Source organism: Rhinopithecus roxellana, chromosome 4 (genome assembly GCF_007565055.1).
Source record: "Rhinopithecus roxellana isolate Shanxi Qingling chromosome 4, ASM756505v1, whole genome shotgun sequence".
Taxonomy (NCBI): Eukaryota; Metazoa; Chordata; class Mammalia; order Primates; family Cercopithecidae; genus Rhinopithecus; species Rhinopithecus roxellana.
The window spans coordinates 12,669,991-12,682,942 of NC_044552.1; the positions used below are offsets into that span (position 1 = coordinate 12,669,991).

Genomic DNA, 12,952 nt, shown 5'->3' on the forward strand with positions numbered 1-12,952 from the left:
AATAAAAGTGAGTGTAATGTAAAACAAAGACAAGAAAATGATTATGGGTTGGTGGAGAACTTGGAGTGAAAATTGTCTTTGAGCTTGTTCTTTTTAGAGACAGGGACTCACTCTGTCACCCAAGCGGGAGGGCAGTAGCAGCATCATTGTGCACTGCAGCCTCAAGCTCCTGGGCTCAAGCAATCCTCTTGCCTCAACCTCCCTAGTAGCTGAGACTACAGGCATGAGCCACCATAACTGGCCTTGAGCTTCCTTAATAGAAATGTGAAGACAGCCAAACAGAAATATCCCTAAGAATGTTAGTAAATGTTTGCAAATACTTTTCTTTACAAGTTCCATATTCTAACAGAAACAGACATTGGAAAGAGACAAAATATGTGTTTCCAGTAGACATACGAGAAAATATGCTAGCAGCTGAGTATGTCCCTCAGAAGTCTTGGGACCCACATTGTACACGGTTTAAAGGATTAGACTAAGATGGAATAATAATAGTTACATAGCATTCAGTCAACAGTGTCTCTTATGTCTATGGCTAGGAATTAAAGAAATACAAGAGTCCCTTCTTATCCATGGGGGATATATGTTCCAAGACCCCCAGTGGATGCTTAAAACAGTGGATAGTGCCAAACCCTATATGCACTATGTTTCTTCCTATATATACATACCTATGATGAGGTTTAATTTATAAATTAGGCACAGTAAGAGATAATAACTAATAATAGAATAGTAACAATATACTATAATAAAAGTTATTTGAATGTGGTCTTTCTCACTCTCAAAATATCCCACAGTATCATACTCATATGACAGTAGTTTATTCATTGGCAGATGCAGCCTCTCTGGTAATTTTTCTGTTTAGTCCAAACCTATTCCTGAACCTGTTTATTCCTTACAGTAAATGGCCTGGTGTCACTCATTTCAGGGGAACTCTTGCTGAAACCTCTGAAACCTTCGTATAGGCTCAATGCTTTCTGGTGCAACATGGTGCCGTCAACTGGAAGATGTTTTTGTTTACATCTTTCACCCTTAAATTTAATGCCTTTTCCATCTTAACTAAGCACTTATCACATACTGTGGCCCTAACTTTTGCAGTTTGGGATGAGATAGCAAAACCAGCACAAACATCTTTTTCCTTCTCCACAATGTCACGGATAAAAGATTCTCATCATAGATCTCAGCAACTTCAGCATATGATTCTTTTCCTTTTCTTATTTATTTTTTTGAGACAGAATCTCACTCTGTCACCCAGGCTGGCATGCAGTGGCATGATCAGCTCACTAGAACCTCAAACTTCTGGGCTCAAGGGATCCTCTTGCCTTAGCCTCCCAAGTATCTGGGACCACAGGTGCTCATCATCAATGTTTTAACAGACAGGGTATCACTCTGTTGCCCAGACTGGTCTGGAGTGATCTGCCCTCTTTGGCCTCTGAAAGTGCTAGGATTACAGGCATGAGTTCCTTGCTAAGTCAAGAATGGTCACCTTTCCACTTAAAGGAAGAACTTTATGGCTTCTCTAAAGCACACCTGAAATTCCAACATCACTACTCTTGTAATTTACGGACATTATTAAGCAAAGTAAGGGTTACTTGCACACAAGCACCACAACATCACAGCAGCTGAACTGATAGCCAAGAAGGCTACTAAGTGACTAATGGGTGGGGAGTGTCGACAGTGTGAAGACGCTGGACCACGTGGTGATTCACATCCCAGGCAGGATGGAAGAGGACGGCATGAATTTCATCACACTACTTAGGACAGTGAGCAATTCAAAACTTATAAATTGTTTATTTCTGGAATTTTCCATTTAGTATTTGCAAACCAAGGCTGACTGCTGGGAACTGAAACAGTAGAAAGTGAAAGCACGGAAGCGGGGACTATTATACAGTCTTTCAGATTCCAGAGACATCAAGCTGGGCTGTAAGTCCCCCTGAAATGGTTCTTCAGTATTTACCCTGAGTCAACTCTAACATCACTTGTACTTCATATGAAATGTACTGAATTTAGTGCGTGCTCTCTCTAGGCAATGCCCAAGGTGCTCTGATGAGCAGCCCAATCTTGAGATAACGTTACCACCAAAAGTCAAGTTCACACCTAGGTATTAAAACTGTAATTAGAGGTACTTATCAATAATGTTTTCAGCCATCACAATCTAGCTAGATCCTTGAGCAAAGAGAAACAAGAGTGGCTGTGCTCCCACACTAAAGAAAAGGGGAATGTATCTCATTGCTTACTTTTTTATCAACGTCAGGGCCCGTGGTGTGTTTCTTGGGGCGGGCATGGTCTCCCTGCTCTTCAGAGTCTGTGTCAGAGCACTCAGAGCTTCCAATATCTTCTGAATCAGAACAAGTCCTTTCCTCCACTTGATTTTCTAGGAGTGCAGGGACCTTGAAATTATTAAAGAACCATGTTATTCTAAACCATGTAATTCTAAACAACACATAAGCCAAGTTATGTGTTGTTGTTAAATGTGTTAAGGCCAGAATTCAGATTTTAGGCTCGCAAATATATGTTAAAAACTAACATCTCGTACTGAAACATTAAAACACCAGAATGAACATCAGGAGGGAAACATGAAAGTAGCCACTCCAAGTAAGGCTCAAGAACATACCCAGACGAAGGAACCAGGGCTTTACTGCGTGACCTAGACCAACGACAAAACTGTTCTGCTTCTTTCAGCTAATCAGGGTCATTTAGTTGGGATTGGGAAAGAGGCGAAATATACATAGAGGTAGAAAATAAAGATTTATACGGATAACTTCACAGCTGTTTTCCTGTGAACCACATTTCTAGCAATAAACTAATCCAAATGAGAGGGAAAACAATATTCAAAGAAGAGAAATTTTCATTACTTCCTGAAATTTAGCAGTTGTTTAATACAGTGCTTCCCAGAAGTTTTTAAGAGTGAGGTTTCCTTTTTATAAGGAAAAAAACAGATCTGTAGAAGTCAATTGTACAAGATTTTCTAGCTTGCTGCAATAAAATCTTCATGCTCTGGAATCCAAAGCATAACTTCCTTATGACACCTGTTATTATAACTCAGAAATGCAAAATACCAGAATTCCCCTAATTCAATTCTTTCCACAGAAAAGACATGATTTTAAGAAAGCAAAGTGTGATCCTTTAAGTCTTCAAGTAGGAAGATTTGAAGAAATAAAGACTGCTTTTATGACTGCCTAAGTTAGAATTATTTAATCCCTGCCCTTCTAAAATGTAAAACAAAACAAGATTGTTTTAAGAAAAAAGAACATTACAGGAATCCAGCACAGCAGGATTGCTGAACTCATGAGACTGTTCTTTAACAAGTAATATCCTGGTAGGAGACCACATTCCACAGTTTTCCTAAGCTGGTTGTAAAAACCATCAAGAAGCACAATGGCTATCATTAACAACTCCACAAATGACAACTAGAATACAAAAAGATAAATACCTCACCTGCAATCACAGAACAATTCAGAGACAAAGAAAAACAATTTCCAAATTTCAGTGCTATGTTTAGAAAGAACACAAAACGGCATTTCTGAAGATGCCCGCAGACCTTGAAAGCAATCATAAAATTTTAACAATATAAAACAGCATTAATTTAGTTCTCATAATATTAAATAATAAAAACAAACAATATGACTAGAGTTTTATATCCTTTGTAAGTGTTTTCGCATAAACAAACAGTAACACATGTTCTTCATACCTTCTGAACTCCTGACAAATCTTTCTTCAATCCGGTGACAGTTTGGTATAGAATCTTATAACCAAAAGGAAAAAAAAATAAGGATCAACATAAAACTAGAAAATGAAATATGCATATTGTACTACTAAGAACAATGTGGGTTAAATAACATCTCCTATGATTTTATAAAAAGGTATCTAAAATTAATCTCACTGTAACACAGAAAGTTTATAATATTATTTCTGTCTACCAGATCTACTGGCCAAATCCAAATCCAACCAGCCACCTCATAACCTCATAGCTGTTTTCTTTTTTTTTTTTTTTTTGGAGACAGAGTCTTGCTTTGTCGCCCAGGCTGGAGTGTAGCGACATGATCTTGGCTCACTGCAACCTCTGCCACCAGGGTTCAGGAGATTCTCCTGTCTCAGCCTCCTGAGCAGCTGGGATTACAGGTGCCTGCCACGATGCCCAGCTAATTTTTGTAGTTTTAGTAGAGACGAGGTTTTACCATGTTGGCCAGGCTGGTCTCGAACTCCTGACTTCAGCTGATCCACCCACATCGGCCTCCCAAAGTGCTGGGATTACAGGCATGAGCCTCCGTACCCAGTCTTTTTTTTTTTTTTTGAGAGACAGTCCTGCTCTATAGCCCAGGCTAAAGTTCAATGGTGCAATCTCAGCTCACTGCAGCCTCCGCCTCCCGCGTTCAAGTGATTCTTGTGCCTCAGCCTCCCCAGTAGCTGGGATTACAGGAGCACGCCACCATGCCTGGCTAATTTTTGTATTTTTAGTAGAGACGGGGTTTCACCATATTGGCCAGGTTGGTCTCGAACTCCTGATCTCAAGTGATCAGCCTACCTCGGCCTCCCAAAGGGCTGGGATTACAGGTGTAAGCCACTGCGCCCAGCCTACCTGGTAGTTTTTACAGATAAACATTTGCAATCAATTTGAAGATAGCAAACACAAAATTTGAGCCCCAATTAAGCGAAATATTATCTGCCCCACATCGAATAATTCCACTGTTCTTTAGTATACTTGTATTACATAAAAGTGTATTCAATTATTATTAAAGTATTTCTAATTTCACGAATACAAATTGAGGGTGAAGTTTTTTCTCTCTTGTTACATAAGGACCTACGTAATCACCTTAATTCTATTTCTTGGCTTACAAAGCTGAAAATATTTACTATCTGGCCCTTTACCAAAAAGAAATTTTTCCTGAATGATGTATGTTAAAGAAATATATGTTAATGGACCTCATATAATAACCATTAATAGCCTAAACTTCTATCCAAATCTTGTTTCTACAATTATAACTTGTTGGACTCATTCAAATGTGTTACCTCCTCTCATAAATTCCAATGAATTCCCTTTACATTCAATGTGCACACAAGTTAACACAGTTAGTCATCTTGCTAGCTCAGAAGCCAACATCCAAGATTAGGGGAACTTAAAAGGCCCAAATAGGTTTGGGACAGTCCCCTACTACTTTTGAAGAGCTTCTTGCTATACACCAACCAATCTACTTACATTATCTTGTTGGGCATTCACGGCCATGTCCTCTTCCTTCAATTTCATAATTAGGTCCATATCCCTCTCATAATGTTTTACTTCATTTAAGGTTCTAGGAATATATGCTCGCTTAAACACCTAACAGAGAGGAAAAGCAAAATCAAAACTGTTATTCATATACTTCTCACATTCACACAGCATACTCCTCCATCAGGTTACAGGGGAATCTATATATTCATTCATCCCCAACACTGATGCTTGGCCAAGCTGTCTGCACACACTGGTGTCCCATCTGCGATGTGGTGTCCCAAAAGTAACACTGCTAATGACAGAACACTAAATTTTGCATATGACTTATTTTAAGGAGGGGAAAAAACAACAACATTAGAGCTGATTCAAGGTTATCCTTAGAATAACACTTCTCCTTCATTTGTGTTCCAAAAAGCTTTTCTGAGCAGGAGGGAAAGGGGTGGAATTACAGTTGGCAAGCGCTGAGTGGCGGTACCTTACAAAACACACCCAGCTGCTACAGTGAAGAAGGTGGAGAGCTGCCGACAAACACAGGGCACCTCATAGTCAACCATGAAGAGTTGTGAGAATTTTTTAAAAAGGCTACTATGGCTCCCTCAAAAAAAAACACCCTGACTCATTTTTATCAAAGCATAATATTTAAAATCTACAACATTTCTAGAATCAATACTTAAGTCATTTAAAAACTCACATTTGCAAACTAAAAACAGGCTTTTCCTTCTTGACTCCTATAACCTAACAGGCTCTTAAAAAATTTTCTCCATCTAGGACAATGGGCTAACAGGTTGCTGAGTGGACCAATACAGTGAAATGGAAACTATCCAACTTGGCTCACTTAAATCATTTACCATAATACATCTCAAGGAAATATTACCATCATTTGAAAAAGCTGCTTATGTATTTAAATCACGTTTATGCTCTAGCAACATAAAACAAACAAACAAAAAAACCTCAAAACACAAGTGTTTCCAAAGGCTGTGAACAGATAATAAATTCTACCTCTTCATCCACATGATCTTGGCTAGACCTTTCTTCCTTGGTCCTTTGAGATGCTATTTCCATGGCCTTGGAAAGAAAATAAAAATGACTTTCTTTTACATTCCAACTGCAGAAAACACATCCATGTTCCAGTTTTGGTATAAACTTGTTCTAGTCTTTGTAAGTATCACCTCCTCACACTTATGAAAGCATTTAGTGAGTTCTAATGGTATAAGTTACCTTTCTAGCACAGACCTCACCAAAAAGGCTGCCATCAACCCAAAGGTAACAATAAATCAAACTCTTCTAGTCTGGGGGATCCCTAGCTTCCCCTTTTTCAAAAGTTATGCTACTTTTACTAAATTTAAATAATTAGCTTTTGCATTTAGTAAATACTTTAGCATTTACTAAAGGAATACAGAGACCTAAAGAATGAAAGAACCATTCCTTAAATCCTGAGCAGTGGGCGAAGGGAATTGCAAAGGCAGCTGGCTGGCTGTAAATCCTGAATATACGACTCTATTGCTGCTGCAGTATAAACCACCAAAGAAAGCTCTCTGAGCAAACAATGACTGAAACGAGGGTGACAAAGATTCCAAAGGGTTCTTTTGGTTTGTAAAACTGAGTGTCTGTTCTCTTCTCTATATAGAAGAAAGGAAAAAATAGTAGGAGCAGAGTTTTTCTTTTTTTTAAGTTTAGACATGAAAATCAGTGCTGACCTGTGCGTGGTGGCTCATGCCTCTAATCCCAGCACTCTGGGAGGCTGAGGCCGGTGGATCACCTGAGATCAGGAGTTTATGACTAGCCTGGGCAATATGGTGAAACCCCATCTCTACTAAAAATACAAAAATTGGGCCAGGTACAGTGGCTCACGCCTGTAATCCCAGCACTTTGGGGAAGCTGAGGCGGGCAGACCATGAGGTCAGGAGTTCGAGACCAGCCTGGCTAACATGGTGAAACCCGTCTCTACTAAAAATACAAAAATTAGCCAGGCATGCTGGCACGCACCGGTAATCCCAGTTACTCGGGAGGCTGAGGCAGGAGAATCGCTTGAACCCGGGAAGTGGAGGTTGTGGTGAGCCAAGATCGTGCCACTGCACTCCAGCCTGGGTTACAGAGTGAGACTCCATCTCAAAACACACACACACACACACACAATTAGCCAGGAGTGGTGGTGGGCTCCTATAATCCCAGCTACTGGGGAGGCTGAGGCAGGAGAACTGCTTTAACCCAGGAGATGGAGATCGCAGTGAGCCGAAATTGCACACTGCACTCCAGCCTGGGTGACAAGAGTGAAACTTCGTTGAAAAAAAGAAAAAAAAAAGAGGCCAGGCACGGCGGCTCACACTTATGATCCTGGCACTTTGGGAGGCCGAGGTGGGTGGATCACCTGAGGTCGGGAGTTCAAGACCAGCCTGACCAACATGGAGAAACCCCATCTCTACAGAAAATACAAAATTAGCTGGGCATGGTGGTGCATGCCTGTAATCCCAGCTACTCGGAAGGCTGAGGCAGGAAAATCGCTTGAACCCAGGAGGCGGAGGTTGTGGTGAGCGGAGATTGCCCCATTGCACTCCAGCCTGGGCAACAAGAGGAAACTCCATTTCCAAAAAAAAAGAAAAAAAAGTTGAGGAATAAAAATGACACTTATTTATTCCATTTAAGATGTGATTGCCTACTGTGGGCCAGATATTGGGTACTTGGCAATACATAAAACTCCTGTTTCATAAAAGTTCACAATTGAGGGTGACAGAATTAAGAACTTAGTATAATAAATGACACAATGTGACTACTTCTATTATAGTTATATGAGACTATACCTATGAAGACAATTTCTGCTGAAATCCCCCTCCAAAGAGCTTTCTAACCGGAGCTTTAAAGTTCATAAGGCAGAGCAAAGTTGAGCAAAGGCAGAAATGGGAAGGTATTACAAGGAAATGGAAAAAGAGGAAAAGACACGATAAAACCTGAAAACCTGGCCAGACACGGCGACTTACGCCTGTAATCCCAGCACTTTGGGAGGCCGAGGCAGGCGGATCACCTGAGGTCAGGAGTTCGAGACTGGCCATGGCCAACATGGTGAAACCCTGTCTCTACAAAAATACAAAAATTAGGTGGGCATGATGGCATGTGCCTGTAATCCCAGCTACGCAGGAGGCTGAGGTGGGAGAATCACTTGAATCCAGGAGGTGGAGGTTGCAGTGAGCTGAGATTGCGCCCCTGCACTCCAGCCTGGGCAACAGAATGAGACACCGTCTCAAAAACAAACCAACCTGAAAACCTATGTAGGGGCATACATGCCATGTATTCAAAACTGTGATTCAGAGACAAAAATAAAAATAGATAAACTGGATCGCATCAAAATTTAAAACTTCTGTGCATCAAAGTTTGCAATCCACAGAGTGAAAAGACAAGTCAAAGAATGGGAATAAATATTTGCAAATCACGTATCTGACATATCCAGAAAATACAACTACAACTCAACAAAAAAAACCCAGACCCGATTAAAAAAAGACATGGGGCTGGACACTGTGGCTCATGCTTGTAACCCCAGAACTTTGAGAAGCCGAGAGAGGAGAAAGTACTTAAGCCCAGGAGTTTAAGACCAGACTGAACACAGTGAGACCCTGTCCCAGCAAAATGAAAAAGAAAAAGAAAAACTGGCTGGGTGTCATGGTGTGCGCCTATAGTCTCAGCAGGCTGAGGCAGCTGAGGCAGCTGAGGCAGGGGAACTGCTTGAGTCTAGAAGGTTGAGGCTGCAGTGAGCCAGGATTGTACCACTGTACTACAGATTGGGTGACAGAGAGACCTTGTCTCTTAAAAAAAAAAAAAAAAAAAAAAAAAAAAAAAGACATTTCTCCAAAGAAAATATATAAATGGCCAAGAAGCACAGGAAAAGATGCTCAACATCACTGGTAATCAGGAAAACACAAACCAAAACCATAACAACATACACCCGACACTCATTAGGGGGTCTCTCATTGTCAAAACAAAACAAGAAACAAAATAATAGGTGTTGGTGAGGATGTGGAGATCAATAAGTGCTGGTGAGGATGTGGAGCGATTAACACCCTTGAGCACTGCTGGTGGTAATGTAAAATGGTGCAGCCGCTATAGTAAACAGTATGGTGGGTTCCTCAGAAACTTGAAAATAGAAATACCATTTGATCTAGCAACTCTACTTCTGGGTGTATATTCAAAAGAACTGAAAGCAGGGTCTTGAAGAGATATTTATACATCCATGTTCATAGCAGCATTATTCAGAATAGCCAGAAGGTATAAGCAACCTGTATGTCCATCCACAGATGAAAGGATAAACAAAATGTAGTATATACATACACTGGACTATTATTCAGCCTTAAAAGAAGAAATCCTAGGCTGGGCACGGTAGGCTCATGTCTGTAATCCCAGCACTTCGGGAGGCCGAGGCAGGCAGATCACTAGAGACCAGGAGTTCAAGACCAGCCTGGCCAACATGGTGAAACCCCATCTCTACCAAAAGTACACAAATCAGCTGGGTGTAGTGGCTCGCACCTGTAGTCCCAGCTACTCGGGGAGGCCAAGGTGGCAGAATGGCTTGAACCCGAAGGTGGAGGTTGCAGTGAGCTAAGATCGCGCCACTGCACTCCATCCTGGGTAACAGAGTAAGACCCTGTCTCAAACAAAAAAAGAAGAAGAAATCCTGTCACATGCTACAACATAACATGGATGAACCTTGAAGACATCATACTAAGTGATATAAGCCAAACACAAAAAGACAAATACTATATGATTCCACTTATAAGAGGTACCTAGAGTAGGTGAATTCACAAAGACAGAAAGTAGAATGGTGATTGCTGGAGGATGGGAAGTTGTTATTTAATGGGTACAGAGTATCCCTCTGGGATGATGCAACAGGTGTGGAGACAGACTGTGGTGATAGTTTATACAACAATGTGAATGTACTTAATGCCACTGAACCATACATTCAGATGGTTAAAGCAATAAATTTTATATTATGTCTTTTACCAGAATTCTAAAAAATTATATATTCAGAAAGGCCTCTGAGGCCGGAAGTTGTGGCTCACACCTGTAATCCCAGCACTTTGGGAGGCTGAGGCAGGTGGATCACTTGAGGCCAAGATTTCAAAACTAGCCTGGGCAACATGATGAAACCCTGTCTCTACAAAAAATACAAAAATTAGCTGGATATGGTGGTACGTGTCCGTAGTCCCAGGTACTCGGAGGCTGAGCTGGGAGGATCACTTGACCCTGGGGGGCAGAGGTTGCAGTGAGCCAAGATTGTGCCACCATGCTCCAGCCTGCGTGACAGAGCGGGATCCTGTCTCAAAAAAAAAAAAAAAAAAAAAGGAAGAAAAGAAAAAAGAAAAAGAAAGAAAGGCCCCCCTGAGAAACAAGGGAAAAGAATTAATGACCAAAAAACTGACAGTTTTCTTACCAAACTTTCACAGACTTTGACAGTCTATGTAATCTTGCCAGATAATTAAAGTAAAAAAATCTTGGCTATCAAGTTGACTCAGAGAGGAAAGGAAAAAAAAAAACCTGGCTTTACCATTGGCTGTTGGCTGTTTTGCTATATTTTTGATTCTTCATCTGTTAAGTAAGAAGGAAAAGGTGTCAGGAAGCTGTCAAAATGAATAAACTACACTATGCAATCTGGGTCCCTCAGAAGTGTCAAGCAAATGCAATTACTGGTTAGCATCCCAAATCCAAAAATCTGAAGTACTCCAAAATCCAAAACTTTTTTTTTTTTTTGAGATGGAGTCTCGCTGTCGCCCAGGCTGGAGTGCAGTGGCCGGATCTCAGCTCACTGCAAGCTCCGCCTCCCGGGTTGACGCCATTCTCCTGCCTCAGCCTCCCGAGTAGCTGGGACTACAGGCGCCCGCCACCTCGCCCGGCTAGTTTTTTTGTATTTTTTAGTAGAGACGGGGTTTCACGGTGTTAGCCAGGATGGTCTCGATCTCCTGACCTCGTGATCCACCCGTCTCGGCCTCCCAAAGTGCTGGGATTACAGGCTTGAGCCACCGCGCCCGGCCCAAAATCCAAAACTTTTTGAGCACCAACACGATGTTCAAATGAAATGCCAAATGGAGCAGTGACAATTTTGGATTTTGATATTTCAGATGCTCAACTAGGGTAAATACAAGGCAAATATTTCAAAATTGGAAAAAATCCAAAATCTCAAACACTTCTGGTCCCAAGCACTTGAGATAAGAGATATTGAACCTGTACTGCTATTTTCTATTCCTCCTTCCCCTCCCTGTCTTACCTTTGAGAGATAAGCATCCATGTTCTCATGTGTAATGGATGGATCTGTGACAAATTCAAAGAGCTCCCGCACAGTCATGACGGCAACACTGTGCTTCAGAAAGAAATCTGTCAGAAGGAAAAACGTTGATAGCTTTTATGAGGAAAAAGGTTAGTATTCCAACTACCTTATAAAGAAACAAGGGGATAAAACTACATACCACCTCCCCGCAAATGGTTTAAGCGTCACTGCACCAAACAATTTAGTGAGAACGTTTTATGCCAACAGCTTAACTGAGTACAAAACCAAAACAGACCAACGAGTTGTTTCGAAAATTCCCGTTTCTACTCACCATTGACGTTGGCGCAATCTTTTCTCAAGAACTCCAAGGCATGTGGGTGGTCGTGCTCCACGGACTGAGAAACGTCAATGATATACACGCCTCCACTGTGGTACCTATGGGCCAGAGACACAGAAGCTGTGGAATGGTACTACTTTACTGTTTTCTGTTTAAAATAAATTCTACTCTTAAGAGCAAGGGAAGTAATTCACAAAATGACCAAGGTAGATAAGATGAGGCCATCCTGACTAACAGACGGAAGCTGGGAGAATTTCCAAAGTCCATTCACTGTTAATGATCCAAGCGGTCAATTCTGTGACTAAGGTCACTGAAAAAAGGAATCCTATCTTATGCCATTTGGAAGCCAACAATAAAACTTCAGATGTTAGTGTGACTTCTTGGAGTGGGATTTTGTTTATCATTTATCATTTTAAAGGACACAAAACAACTTATAGGCGGTTCTTAAGAGACAAAATACACTCACAGCATGTTAAATTCACTGAGATCTGCATGGACGAGTCTGGCATCCTGATACATTCTTCTCATGTATTGAATGACCTGCAGGTACAACTCCCGAGCCTTGGATTCTGATAACTGGACATTTTTCAAGAGTGGTGCAGGCCTTGAATGAAAAGAAAATGAACTAAGATAAAATGACCAAGAACAAGTTTTCTTGCTTCTTACTATACTGTTACATGCCTGTCTCTTCTACAACTCATCACGTGAGCTGTATGTGGGACAATCTGTCTCACTGCAGATAAACCAAGAAGGTACCAGCAAATAGATGCTTTCCCAACACACTGTGTAAGCCCACCCTCCAACACAGGACTAACTTGCTCCTCATTCTGAAGCATTTTCAGACTTGAAAAGGTAGAATACATTGATAACACGTATTCACTAATAGAGCGGGAAAGATTCATAAAAGAAGTTATTCAAATGGGAAATATTCACAGTGTGGATAAGCTCAAAGAACTTAAAAATACAGTTCTCAGAATGCAATTATTAGGGCTTCCACATACTTACACATCATCTTTACCGATGAAACTCATGACAAGAACATGACTTCTTAGCATTATTGGTTCTGGACATGGTATCTCTGCTGTGTTTAGCCTGTGACATTATAACAAATAAAAGGACAGCTGAAAAGGCATCTAAATAAATTACAACTGCAGGTCACAAAATT

At 40.9% G+C, this 12,952-nt stretch overlaps 1 protein-coding gene across 2 annotated transcripts in view; it reads right to left on the minus strand.

The window, feature by feature from the left end:
* Positions 1-12,952, minus strand: part of RIOK1 (RIO kinase 1) — a 29,352-nt gene that overhangs the window by 971 nt on the left and 15,429 nt on the right. For both annotated transcript variants that reach the window (XM_010381700.2, XM_010381699.2), the window contains 8 exons: positions 12,793-12,879; positions 12,254-12,391; positions 11,782-11,885; positions 11,451-11,557; positions 6,203-6,268; positions 5,192-5,311; positions 3,686-3,739; positions 2,232-2,384 (listed from right to left, as the gene is read on the minus strand). In XM_010381700.2, coding sequence (XP_010380002.1) covers positions 2,232-2,384; positions 3,686-3,739; positions 5,192-5,311; positions 6,203-6,268; positions 11,451-11,557; positions 11,782-11,885; positions 12,254-12,391; positions 12,793-12,879 — 829 coding nt within the window. The remainder of the gene's footprint in view (positions 1-2,231; positions 2,385-3,685; positions 3,740-5,191; positions 5,312-6,202; positions 6,269-11,450; positions 11,558-11,781; positions 11,886-12,253; positions 12,392-12,792; positions 12,880-12,952) is intronic.